General features: G+C 53.5%; 2 protein-coding genes across 4 annotated transcripts in view; one reads left to right on the top strand and one right to left on the bottom strand.

Annotated features, from left to right (window-relative positions):
- Mkrn2 (makorin ring finger protein 2) overlaps positions 1–6191 on the top strand; it is a 32655-nt gene extending 26464 nt beyond the window's left edge. Inside the window, exons 7-8 of the mRNA XM_046425532.2 lie at positions 4906–5050; positions 5185–6191. Coding sequence (XP_046281488.1) covers positions 4906–5050; positions 5185–5322 — 283 coding nt within the window. The 3' untranslated portion in view covers positions 5323–6191. The remainder of the gene's footprint in view (positions 1–4905; positions 5051–5184) is intronic.
- Positions 6084–13548, bottom strand: part of Raf1 (Raf-1 proto-oncogene, serine/threonine kinase) — a 64671-nt gene continuing 57206 nt past the window's right edge. For all 3 annotated transcript variants that reach the window (XM_046425530.2, XM_058572941.1, XM_058572940.1), the window contains 7 exons: positions 9456–9540; positions 8986–9162; positions 8520–8566; positions 7524–7642; positions 7252–7383; positions 7038–7172; positions 6084–6946 (listed from right to left, as the gene is read on the bottom strand). In XM_046425530.2, coding sequence (XP_046281486.1) covers positions 6803–6946; positions 7038–7172; positions 7252–7383; positions 7524–7642; positions 8520–8566; positions 8986–9162; positions 9456–9540 — 839 coding nt within the window. In that variant the 3' untranslated portion in view covers positions 6084–6802. The remainder of the gene's footprint in view (positions 6947–7037; positions 7173–7251; positions 7384–7523; positions 7643–8519; positions 8567–8985; positions 9163–9455; positions 9541–13548) is intronic.

Below are 13548 nucleotides of genomic sequence, written 5' to 3'. Positions count from 1 at the left end.
TCGGAGCCCATGAGAGGAAACTTCTGGATGGAGGGAATGGTCCCTGCAGGCCCTGAGGCAGGAGCCTGGCTGGCTGGTAGATAAGTAGGGCCCAGATGATAGGGCTTTATAGGTCCCTGAGCAGGCGGAAAGCCCCTGGGGTCTGATCACAAGAGTGACGTCTGGTCATACCCTGGAGTGATACCTGTGGCTGATCAGAGAATATATCATACGAGGAGGCAGAGGTGGAAATGGGGAGAGCAGGACAGCTTAGTGCGCATAACCCAGGGGGCGATGGCTGCAGCCCGCACCTGGGCAGAGGAGTGGACGTGGCAAGGAGGCCCAGACTGGGGTTTTCTGGGGACTTGTGGGTTGGAGTGCGGGGGGGGGAGAGTGAGTTCCAGCACGAGCGCTTTTCATTTGCTCCTGCGCTTCCATCCTTGCTCACCAGTGTGCCCTGTCCCTGTCTCTGATGATGATGTGGGTTTGCCACCCAGAAAGGCGCTGCTGCCTGCCGCTTGGTGCCCTGTCACCACAGGCTTGCTGTGTGTGTGTGGGCCACACAGGTCACAGTGACATCTGTGCTTTGGTTAGGATGACTGAGCATTGGGCCCTCTGTTAGGAAGAGTGTTGTTTAGCTGAACTGTGCACATGAATTCCCAGGGCTGCTGTAGCCATTGTCCACACACCAGGTGTCTCGAAACCACAGACACATATTTTCTCACAATTCTGGAGCCTGGGAACCTGAAACCCAGGTGTGGGCAGGGCTGGCTACTTTCTGGAGCCCCTGGGGAGAGTCTGCACCTGCCCTGGCTGCTGGTGAGTACTCGCAGTCCCTGGTGTCCCTTGGCTGTGAAGCACCACCTTGTCTGAGTGTCTTCCTCTGTCTTCACCCTCTGCCTCCTGCAAGGATAGCAGGTCGGTTTAGGGCCCACCTGGTATTCTGGGCTCATTGGTTACATCTGCAAAGACCATTGTCCAAAGCAGGTCACACTTGGGTCCCAGGGCTTAGCCTTTGGACTATCTTTTGGGGGCCACCCTTCAGCTACTACCATGGCACCTGTCAGAGACACAGAAAGCAGCTGTCCACCACGGCTCACCCATTCTCCTGTTGATGGACACATGTGCCCTTTACCAATTTTGACAGTTCTGAATAGTTTTTAGGATCACATTTAAATATTGTTTTTTGTTGTTTTTGTGCTGCTGCTGGGCAGTGAACCCAGGGCCTTGTGCACGTGAGAAAGTGCTGTGCCACCTGAGCTCTGTCCCCAGCCCCTGAACATGGTCTCCAAGCTCATACCCACCAGCCCTTTTTTTTCAGCTGGGCATGGAACCCATGGCCGGGTGCCCCTAATGCGAGCTCTAACGCACGCTGAGCCAGCTCCGCCTGTTTTTTGAAATGTTTTCTTCTAGGGATTGTGGTGACTCTTTTCAGTCAGAATTAACATTCCCACAGCCCCATGCGCCTCGTCACTGCCTTTGAACTCTAGGTAAAATGCAAAACGCCGTGCATTCTGTTCATGGGTGTACTTTAAAAAAACTGCTTTTTGAAAGGAGATGTCTTTGTATTTCTGCCATCCTGAAGCTCTTTCCTTTGACACGCACAGTCAGCCCTCTGAGTCCGCCTGTAGATTCAACTGGATTGGAAATATTCAGGAAAAAGAAACTGTCTTGGAGGTGGCTCAGGGGAAAGCCCCTTGCCTTGCTCCATGCCGCCCCGGGTCCCACCCCAGCAGCACACACAGCACAGTTTCATCTGCAGTGAATACGAGGGGCTTCCCCACCCTCCCTGTCATTGTCATTCAGTGTGTCAGCAGTTTGCATAGCATTTACATTTTAAATAACCTGGATGACTTAATATGTGTCGCAGGTTGTGCAGAGGTAAGGGAAATCCTGGAACCTGTTCTGTGGCCACTGAGGGGTGACCGAGTTCCTTCTGTTTTCCTTTAGCCTCAAGAATCGCTTCTAACATTTTGTTGCTGTTGATGATAAATACTTAAAAAATAATAATAATAAATGGCTTTTTTTTTTTTTTTGGTACTGGGGGCTAAACCCAGGGGCGCACTACCACTGAGCTACATCCTCAGCCCCCTTTTATTTTGGGGATGGTGTTGATGAGGCTGGCCTTGAGTCACTGACATTACAGGTGTTGGCCAAATGCCTGGCTTTTTTCTCCTCCATTCTTCAAGGATATTTTTATGCAATATGTTGGTCTAATTGGTCTCTCTGCCTTTGTCTCCTCACACAGTAGGTTGAATTTTCTCAGTGCATTGTAGATGTATTGCAGCACCTCTGGTTTCTGAGAAGTTGGGGATACCCTTGTCACTTTCTCAAGTTACTGTCCCTCTCCTGGTCCTCAGTTGCTTTCAAGGGTTTCACTTTATCAAGAGTGGTTTTCTTCCTGCTGTGCTGGTTGGTATTTTTGAAGCTCTGTTTGTCATTCACCAAAGTGGGGAAATTTTGACCATTTCTTCCCACTCCCCCACCCCATACCTTCCCTTGTACAGGGAGTGAACCAAGGGGCACTGAAGCACCAGCCACATCCCCAGCCCTGTTATGTATTTTGTTTAGAGATGGGGTCTGGGGTCCTGCTGATTGGCTTACAGCCTAAATTGTTGAGGCTGTCTTTGAACTCGCGATCCTCCTGCCTCCGCTTCCTGAGATGGGATGACAGGCGTGCGCCCTGGTGCCTGGGTCCTACGCTGTTTTCCTTCTGGTGCTCTAATCCCATGTGACTGCCCTTTGGATGTTGTGCTGTAGGCTCTGTTCTTTTTAGACGTTATGGCTGCTTTGAAATCGTTGTCATTTGGAGGTTGCTCTCTGGTGGTTCTTAGGTCCTTGGTGTTGTACATGTTATGTCACAGCTTGGATCTGTTGGGCTCGTCTGGGAAACAGCAGCCATGGAGATCTCAGTTCCATCTGCATCGTCATCTGCCTTGAGCCTCTGTTTGCAGGGTCCAAGTGCTGATAAGCCAGCTTTGAGCAGTTGACCCCCAGCCGGTTCGTGCTTCTCCTGAGGCCCTTCTGTGGGATCACGTCCTCCCGTCCAGTGGCTGGTGTCTTCCATCCAGCCCTGGACTTTTGGTTCTTGAAGCCAGACAAACTGGGTTTCCCAGAGTTCTAGCTGCCTGAGTGGCACTGTCCCGGGCCTCCCCATGGCCATTCCGCTCCCCGGAGAGCCTTCCTGTGTTTCTTCATCTTTCTGAGGTGCTTGTTTATAGTCGCCAGCAGGAAGCAGTTTACTTGGCCACACCAAAGGTTGAATGGTTTACATTTAAAAGTGGTTTTTTCCCTGGTTTTCCCTTCCCACATTTTCCTCTTGTCGCCCCATTGTGTGTCCACAAGGGGGCAGCGGAGCTCTGCTGGAGTCATCTGAAAATTGTTGCTGTTGGGACCTGGGATTGTTCCCAGGTGTGAGACATTTCACAACATTTACCCCCCGGGGCTGTCCAGCCAAGCACCTCTGGGGGAGTGTAGAATATGGGCAAGATAATGTCACGGCAAACCGCAAAAGCACAATTATGATACAGGTTTTCTGGTGACAGATTCTTCATGAGTGGCCCAGGCCCAAACGGGTCTATGTGAGGTGCAAGGGAGGCTACCCAGGAACCCCGAGCCTGGATTGGGGGGGGGCGGGATAAAGCTACAGAGTTTGCACCTGGGGGCAGTGGGAATTGTCCCTGGAGTTGGAGTAGATGTGTAGACAGATGTGGTGGGACCTGCAGGGACAAAGATGGACTGACGTCTAGAGAGTCCAGCGTGCCCCTAGTGTTCTAGGTGGTGGTGGTGGGAGGGCCCTTGCTGTTGGAGGAAGCTCCTCTGAGGTTCTGTAAAGGGGTGGACAGTGGGGGGGTGGGGAGAGACAGGATTGGCAGGCACACGGCAAAAGTGGGGCCCCCCGCCCTGGACATTGTGGGGACTGGCACGGCTAGTGTTTGGGGGGTGCTTTGTGAACATAAGTGCAGCTGGACGTGAGAGCTGACAATAAGTGGACTCTTAAGTTTTGGGTCTTGATGACCAAGAAAAATAGTGCTGTGTGGGAGGCAGCGGGACACAGAGGGGACAGTGTAGGTGAGCTTACTGGAGCCAGCGTCCTGGGACACCTCAGCTTTGCTGCCTGGCAGCCCAGACGGAGCCTCTAGTGACCTAGAGGGCCCCACCTGCTCTCGGGGAGCTGCTGAAAAGTCTGGACTTCACCTCTGATGTCCGATCCACGAGGTCCCTCCTGTCACCTGCCCTGTGTCACCCTGGGCTGTCTCTGCACCTCCTCCTTCCTCAGCATTCTAGGGTCATTTGTGATTGGAGGTGCCCAATTTCATTAGAGCGAGTGTCCTCAGGAGCAGGGTTCTTAACACAGGGGCTGTGCACAGAATTCAGAGAAGGACGCTGTGCCTCGGCTGCCCCCCACGGCCCATGAGCTTCACACCTGCGGGAGCTGCTGAGGAGAGCGGGAAGGAGGGAGGCCTGTGATTTAGGCGTCTGCTAAAATGCACTGCTAAAATGCACTGCTTTCCCTGGCCCTGACCCGTGGTCACCTCAACACGGTGCTGCGGGAGGGAGGGAAACGTGCTTCGAAGATTTGAGCAGATGGACGTGCCCCAGCTTTAGCCCTTGGCACTTGAGGTGCGTTCAGGGCACCTGCAGGTGACTTGCCCAATAGCAGCACCCCTCCCGCCATCCCCCTGGCATGTGTAAGTTCTCAAAGGCCCTGCGACAGTGGGCTGTTGTCCAGCTGGGAACGTGGAATCCTGGCTCCTTATGACCTTTAGCAAGTCACTGAACCTCTCCAGCCTCAGTGTCCCCACCTATAAAATGTGAAATGACCTCTTATTCGGTACTTATTCGGTAGAGGTCAGCCCACCTGCGCCGTGCATTCTCCTGCTTGGTCATTCTTCCTCTTGATTCATTCAGTTTTCTGTTTTTCAGGAAAAAAGCTTGTAAATACTTCGAGCAAGGCAAGGGGACCTGCCCGTTTGGAAGCAAATGCCTTTACCGCCACGCGTACCCAGACGGGCGGCTGGCAGAGCCAGAGAAACCCCGGAAACAGCTCAGCTCTGAAGGCACAGTGAGGGTAAGGACTGGGCCGGCCCCGGTGGCTGTCCCCACCCCCAAAATCGATCAGCTTTGGCAGCCATGAAGAGGAGGCGGGGGCTCGCGGCCTTCCTGTGGCCCTAGCGTAACCAGGCGCCCGTTGGTCTCTTGCAGTTCTTTAACTCGGTGCGGCTGTGGGATTTCATCGAAAACCGAGAAACCCGGCAGGTCCCCAGCACTGAAGATGTTGACATGACAGAGCTTGGGGACCTCTTCATGCACCTTTCTGGAGTGGAATCCTCAGAACCCTAGGCTCAGTGGTTGTCCCTGCATCTTGGGCGTTGCTGAGCCAGGGCGTGAGCCAGGCTGTGCTCACCCTTGGTCTCCTCCACTCTCCCTATGAATGCCCTGGGACGAGTGGAGCATATAAAGTAACCGAATAAGTACACGCCATCACTGTTTCTATAGCTGGTATCTGAGCTGCACCTCCAGCCCCTCGGGACCAGCTGGCTGCTGGGCGGTTTGCTTTAGAGGAAACCTGGCTCTGCTCCCGATTGTTCTCCTTAGAAACAGTAAACTCGCCGCTGGCCCCGGGAGCACATGGAATTTTCTTACCAAAGGCTTCCTCCGCGGGGTCCCCAGTGTGTGTAAACAGCGAGCTGCTGTTGAGGGGCCATCAGTCCTCGTGAGTCTCCTCAGTGTCCCACTCGTGCAGCTGACAGGTGAGGTGTTGGGCCGCCCTGTCCTGCCTGAAAGGGCTGCTTGTCCACCCGGGAGCTAGTTTCTGGCCCAGTAGCGCTTTAGAGAAGGAGGCCAGAGTTCCTGCTCAGTTTCTTTTTAACTCAAGAATGCGTGTGACCTCGCAAGTTAGAACAAGCTTGTTCTAAACCTAAACCTGAATTTTTTTTTAATCTATTTTTGTAAAATGCTGTAGAGATATTTTATAAAATGTGTCCCTACAGTATGGGTAGTTACCCGAGTTGAGAATGCTTGATTTTCATAGTCAGCTCTCAGTCAAGGGCCTGAGGAGCAGAGTTCCATTCCCAGCTTTAGAAGGAAAGGGTTAACAGCCATTAAACCTAAATTTAATTTATTTTATTAAAATAACATAATCGAGGAATCATCATAACTGTATCTTGTCAGGCGCAATAAAAACAAAATTAAAACCCAAATCAAGAAAACCTGTATTCCTGGCTTCCTTGCATCCACAATTATGTGACTAGAGACGGGGCTGGCCCTGCGGCCCGCCCCATAGGGGCCGCCCCTGGAAGACGAATTCAGCATGACGGGAGGCTGCTCCCAAGGACCAGGACAGGAGGGCGGAGCACCATGCCTGGAAAGCCACCCTGTGCACTGGACATCTCGGGCTGTGACAGGCAAGTCCCGTGGTACTAGATAGAGCAGGCGCATCTCCGCAGTCCTGGGTTGTTCGGTGAGTTATGTGCAAAACTGTTGGCGCTGCACCGCTGTCTCTCAAAAGAAGCTGGTTTCCAAACCCCATGTCCCCACCGTGGGGGCCAGTCCGCTCACGACCTTGACATCCACTTCTTTTTTGCCCTAAAGGTACTCGGCTCTTGCAGGGCCGTCAGCATCCCCTGTGCATGCTGGAGACGGAGGAGGACGGGCCAGAAAGGGTAGAAAAGAAGGCAACGTGAAGTTAAGGCCTGTGCGTCTTAGGAGGTCCTTAGCAGCAGCTTCTCAGAAAACAACGCTCTGCCCCAGGAGCAAGGGCCAGGAAGGTGCTGCCGCTGCCTTCCCTTCCTCCCGGGGCCGAGCGCAGGTGCAAAGTCCACTAGAAGACAGGCAGCCTGGGGGACGTGGTCAGCGTGCAGGCGTTGATATCCTCGGTATGTGCTGCCCGGTGCAGGGATGGCTCAGAAGCACTCCGGTTGATTTTGGGGAGGGAGTGTTGGAGCAGCTCGATGGAAGACAGGATCTGAAACGAGGTCAAGGCGGGTCCTCAGGTGGGGTTCCAAACACTGCCTTTCCGCACCTCTAGTCCCTTCCCCCACCCGGGGTGGTCTCACCTGGGGAAAGAGAGGCCTCTCCTCCTTCACTTTCTTCACGCAGTCGGCCACCAGCCTCTTCATGGCCTTGGGGCAGTTCTTGTAGAGCTTGCTGAGGTCGGGGGAGGCATAGCCTCGGCCCACCATGAAGATGATCTGAGGAGGGAAGACAGGAGTGAGTGGCCAGACCACCGCCACTGGGCCCGGGCTCCCACCAAGTGCCCGCGGACGTCACCTGATCCCGGTTGTTGATGTGGGAGTAGGGCAGCTCCCCGGTCATCAGCTCGTACAGGACGATGCCGTAGGAGTAGACGTCGGACTGGAAGCTGAAGGGGTTGTTGTCCTGCATCCGGATCACCTCCGGGGCCTGTGAGGGCGGGTCGGCGGTCATCATGGGGCCTGGCTGTCCCTCCCTCAGCTTCTAGGGGCCCTTCCCCCAGGGACTGGCCAACACAGAAACCCGCAGGGGACGCAGCTTGCCGATCCCGTGCCCCCCAGGTTCCTCACCATCCACAGCACGGAGCCCGTGGGCTGCTCCACCTGCTGAGAGCCACTCCAGCGGGACTTCACTGTCGCCAAACCAAAATCTCCAATTTTCACTGTTAAGCCTTCGTGGAGAAATATGTCTCAATGCTTGTTAAGGACGCTAGCTCCCAAAGGGCGGTCAAGTTAATTCTCCCCAGAGTTCCTTGTAACAGGGTCACCTCGCCACCTCTCTGGCCAAAGCCACCCGTGCAACAAATGTGCCAGATCCTCAAGTGTGTCTCCTGCTCGTCCTCATTTTCACACTGAGGTGCTGGCTCCCTGGCCTTGTGAGCCTTCTGTGTAAGGTAGGCACCTTGCGACCCGAGACCAAGGCTGCCCTCTGGGGGCTGGACATGGCCTGGTGACTCTGAATTATGTCTGAGTGGGCGTGGCTAGCAGATCCCTTCCTGAGGCTTAAATGCTCTCACAGCAGAACAGCCACCGGGCAGCCGCAGCTGGCCTAGGGAGCTGCTGGTGCTCAGGATCCAGAGCCAAAGCCTTGGTGTCCCATGATGGCTACAAACACCCACCATTCATTGACTGAGAAGCCATCAGCCTCTTAGCCGCCCTATGGGAGCACGTCCCCTGATACATCTCCAGGACCCTTCTACTGGCCAAGAAGCTAGAGGGGCAGAGCCTTATTACACACAAGTCTTAAGAGAAGGGGCTGTTTCCAACAGTGAGCTCCAAAGAGATGACTTATTAATAATTATGACTTAGTAATTTTGGGAATTTGGCAACTTTGGATCTGGATCCAAACAGCTACAACCTAGAAATAAGACCAAAGCCCGAGTGTTCTCCAAGTGGAAGTTTAAGGGGAACAAGGCGTCTTCTCAGCACCGCACGGTATAATGAGGACCTGCTAGTCCCACTGTGTGCCTTATAACTTTCCTTATCAACCACCTGCCCTCCCTCCAAAAAGCTATCGTGACAGAGCCCCCTTGGTTCTGTTCGCTAGCTTCAGCCCCCAAAGGATACTGTTGGACTTCATGTCTCTGTGGATGATGTTCTTGGCGTGCAAGTAGCTGTGAGGGGAGAGGAAGTGTTAAAAAGCAGCTTCTGGAGTGCGGGAGAACGCCGTCCTCAACTCCTGCCTCGAAGAAAAGCCACCCCTTACCCGTGGGACTAGCCCTCTTCACCGGGTCTGTGTCACCAGGAGGGGGGACCACAACACAAACATGCTGTTGCTGCCCTAAGCTTCAGCCCTTCTGATGTGAGCGTCGGTGGTGGGACTAAAGCAGAACTGGAGTCCTGCACACACCGGAGACCACACTGTACCCCTGCTGGCGACACTGCAGAGGGTGATTTTGTGGACCTGCACAAGAGCATGGGCCAGCACCGGAGCCAGCCAGGCCTGGCGAGGAGCTCCACCCCCTCTCCCTGGCCCTGCGCACCCCTCGACTTGTCTTCTCATGGTGCCAAGCGACAGGGCCTAGCTACTCACTCCATCCCCTGCGCCGTCTGCCGGGCGATGTCGATCAGCTGGAACATTTGGAACTTGGTCTCCTGGACATGCAGATGTTTGTAGAGGCTGCTGCCCTCACACCACTGGGTCACGATGGCCAGGTTGTCCTTTGTCATGTATCCCATGAAGAGTAGGATGTTGACGTGTCGCGTTTTGCTGGGGGGAGGAGAGCTCTGCTTTCTCACAAGGCCTCGGGCCAGCAACCCAGCAGGAGCCCTGGTGAGCTCAGAGCTGGCCCCGTCAACAGGACCTTGTGCCCAGCGCACTCCCAACTTTCCAGGGGGGAGGGGAGGACCCCCTTGTCTTCAAAACCCATGGTAAAGCAACTTGGCAACAAACAGGGTTCTCCCCACCTCAAACAGAAACCCAGAAACAGCTGGGCCACCAAGGACAGTGGGCCTCGACAAGCGTCCACCTTCCAGAAGGAGGAGGTGCAGGGCCAGACTCACCGCAGGACAGCCACCTCGTTTCTGAAGGCCTGGAACTGCTCTGGGGTTGGGTCCACAACCTTCAGGATCTTCACTGCAACGTCTCCTGCAAGTCAGTGGAGAGTCAGCACCCGGTTCAGTGGGGTCACTTTAGGTTGAGGAAGATAGTCCCTGAAAGAATCCCCTCTACAGAGGTGGGACACGCCTGCACACCTCTAGACACAGTCCCTGAAAGAAGGTGTTAAAGGGGCTGGGGGTGTGGCTCAAGCGCATGGCATGGTGGGGCCTGGGTTCGATCCTCAGCATCACAAAGATGTGTCCGCCGAGAAGTAAATAGTAAAAATTCTCATTCTGTCGCCTTCTCACTCTCGCTCTGTCTCTCGCTCTCTTACACTCGAGTACTCTGTCTCGTTCTGTCATACTCTTACTCTCCCATTCTCACCGTCACACACACACTCTGACTCATACACTGTCTCTTCACTCTCGTTCGTTCTCTCATGTTTGCACGCGCTCACTCACGTGCGCTCGTCCTCTCGCACACACACACACTTTCTCTTCCTTCTCACACTCTGGCTCGATCTCTCTCATTCACTTTCTCACACATTCTCTTCTTACTCATTCTCATTCCTCACACATTCTTTCTCTCTAAAAAAAAAAAAAAAAACTGACCCTCCTCAACACTGCGTGCCTCCCACACCCTGGCACTTAGCGCCCAGGTCCCCTTCAATCCTCCGTGAATACTTTCTGCATTTGCAGACCAGCAGCGGTCTAGGCACCAGGAAAGTCCCTTCCTGCTCATGCTGCCCTGACTATGGGTGACGCTGACTGAAGCCAGTGTCCCGACGGCTGCAGATGTCAGTCCTGCTTTCTCTGCGCTCCAGCTCTGGGAGCCGCTCTGCCCGTGCTCTTGGGCCAGGGGGGAGGCACAGCCAGCCCTCGAGCAGCACAGGCAGCTGAGGGAGAGGAGCATAAGGGCGCCACCTCAGCAAGACCCTGTCTTGAAAGTAAAAGGGCTGGGGATGTAGCTCAGTGGTCAGCAACCACGGGGCTAGTGCCCACTATAAAGTAATTTCTGTAGATATAATTTGAAGAGTCAGCCAGGAGGACAACCTGGTTCCTTCGAAGGGCAAGGACCATCCCTGCAGCCTCCGCTGAACAGGGGGTTTACAACAGATGCCAGACCATCCCTGGGAGCCCCAGGTGACCTGGTTCCTGGGCCTCGCTGTCCGGGGCAGCCTGGGAAGGCGCTGCTGCCCTTGGGTGGAGACAGACTCAGGGGCCGCCTTCTACCCAGGAAATACGTGGGTCGGGAAGCCTCATGGGCGAGGTCCTCACGACGGTGCTGGGCATGTGCAAGGGACAGTCGGCTGCGATGACCCAGGTAAGTGGCAGAGGACTTGGCCGGACAGAGGAGGGGAGGCAAGATGGGGAGAGGGGAACTGAGCCCAGGTGGCTCAGGCTCCTCAGAGCAGAGCCTGCAGAGACCCTGTGGTTTGGCAGTGCAGGAGGGGATGGCTGCAGGCCCTGCCCCAGTCTTCCGGAGCTCCGTCCAGTGGCGCCCGCTCTCGACTGCTTTGGGAAAATGAACGGGACTTATTCCTTCCAAGCGCCTCTTTCCTTTGTCCCATCACTTTAATCACAATCCCTATGTACGTGGGGCAGAGCCACCCCCCACCCCATTTAAGTGTGAATAATCCGAGCACTGCCGCTGGAGGGCACCACCCCAGAGCACAGGACTTGGTTCACGTAGGGACTGCCAGGAGCTGGCATGGGTGCTCCGGTCGTGAGCTCCCCGCAGGTTCTTCAGGCAAAGGCGGTCAGAGCTGCTGCAACCCCAGACTCCATTCCACCCAAACAGTATCTGAAGTCTTGGGCCAGGGCCATGGCTCAGTGCATGAACAAAGGAACAGGTAGAAGCTCAGAGAATGGAGGCACCAGAGAGTAGGGAGGAAGATGGGGCAGCATGTGCAGGCCTCAACACCTGCAGGACCCACTCCTATCGTCTCACCTTCGCTCAGTAGGGAGCCTCCGGGTCTCCTCGGGGACTGAGCAGCTGGCTTTGCACCTGCTGCAGCCGCTGCCTCCCTCCACTCCTTCCCACTTACAGGGCTGGGGCTTCCCCATATGAAGAAAGGGAAGGGTACAAGTTTGAGGACACATGTGTACATAGTACTGTATTAAGATGCAAAATTTGTTTTTAGGTGTTGGTTAGGATCTATTCATTTTTAAAAAGAAATTCTAAAATGGAACTGTAAAGAAATTCTAAAATGGAACTGTAAGTGCCCAGGCACGTGATAAGCTAACAGCTGCCCATGGGACTTCAGTTTCTAGCATGGAATTCAGGACACAGCCTGAGACCCCTGAATAGAACTAGGGCTCAGCACAGGCAGGACCTGGGTTCGATCCTCAGCAGCACATAAAAACCACCAGGTGGCCTCCCAAATCAGCCTAGGGTTCCTGGACATCAGCAGTGTGCCATCCCTGCCCTCCTGGCTGGCAGTTTTGCCACATTTAAAACACAGTACTTTGGGGGATAGTTCGAGAAGGGGAATAGCTGGGTCAAATGGTGGCTCCATTCCCAGCTTTCCAAGGAATCTCCATACCGCCCTCCAAATTGGCTGCCCCAGTTTCCAGTCCCACCAGCAATGTACAAGTGTACCTTTCCCCCACATCCTCGCCAGCACTTGTTATGGACTTCATAATGGCTGCCTTTCTTACTGGAGTGAGAGTGGTTTTAATTTGCATTTCTCTGACTGCTAGAGATGGTGAGCATTTTTTTTGTGTACTAGTTGACTGATTGTATATCCCCTCTGTGAAGTGTCTGTTCAGATCTTTGGCCCATTTGTTGATTGGGTTACTTGTTTTTTTAACTTTTTGAGTTCTTTGTATACTCTGGAGATTAGCACTCTACCTGAAGCGTGAGGGGTGAAAATTCGTTCCCAGGATGTAGGCTCCCTATTTACCTCACTTATTTCTCTTGCTGAGAAAAAACTTCTTAGTTAAAATCAAGAATCAACAAATGGGACGTATTTAAACTCTTGTGCTAAGCAAAGTTAGCTAATCCCTAAAAAACAAATGCCGAATGTCTTCTCTGATATAAGGGAGGTGACTCAAAACAGAGTAGGAAGAAGACTACCACGAAACAAGGAAAAGAGGAGGGAGGGAAAGGAAGGGAGAAGGGGAGTTGCACGGAAGACAGAAGGAGACCCTCATGGGTTCACAAAATACATATACGATGGTGTCAGGGGGAAGGGAAGAAAAAAAAAAAAAGATAAGTGTCACAGTAGAATGGGTAGACAATAGGGAGGGCAGCAGAATACACTAGGATTGCTGTATGTATACACAATGTGATCCTGCAGTCTGTACATGTGGAAAAATGAGAATTCATACCCTATATACCCTATATGAATCAAATGGATGTTGTCTTCAGCAACTAATAAAAAAATGTAAACAGAAAAAAATAATAAAATAAAACCCAGTACTCATTAACTGTCGTGAGTCTCACATAGCTCAAGGTAGATGGCTTGTGTCCTGCCAGGCCAGGAAGCACTGAGCACATGCCACAAATTCTTTTTGTGCCTTAACAGCAAAGGCGAGTGAGTGACATGCAGGTGGCCTGAGAATGTTCCACTTGGGATTTTTGTACTGGGAATGTGCAAAGGCAACACAGATTTAGCAGAAACTGCCCCTAGACTTTCCTTCCTGGGCCAACAGCACGGTCCTCAGGTGACACAGGCACCATCAGCCACAGACGAGGGGACCGATGTGCCACAGTCCCGGCTACCAGGGTGCATTCCACTGTTTCTGGCCTTTGATATTGTCAACCTGCAATGGCTACAGGAAGGACTCCGTCCTAAACTGAGGAGCATCTGGACGAACAAGACAGCTTTCTGGGTGTTGTACCACTTCACATCAGATACTGACCCCACGGTCATCAGCCGCACGAGGAAGAGTCTTATCCCTGCTGGATCTACACGGTTTAAATACCCGGCCACTGTCTGCTCTTACCACAGACACGTCTCGCTCTTGAAAAAAAGGGTGTCATCATCCTTTTGTTAGTGACTTGATCACAAACCCCAGGCTCTGCGCACGTTAAGCAGCCCTGGAGCGGATG

Source organism: Marmota monax, unplaced genomic scaffold, assembly GCF_021218885.2.
Source record: "Marmota monax isolate L192 unplaced genomic scaffold, Marmota_monax_Labrador192_F-V1.1 WCK01_AAM20220418_F8-fsc00028, whole genome shotgun sequence".
NCBI lineage: Eukaryota > Metazoa > Chordata > Mammalia > Rodentia > Sciuridae > Marmota > Marmota monax.
Note: the sequence above shows the minus strand (reverse complement) of the source record. Positions and strands in the feature narration are given on the sequence as shown.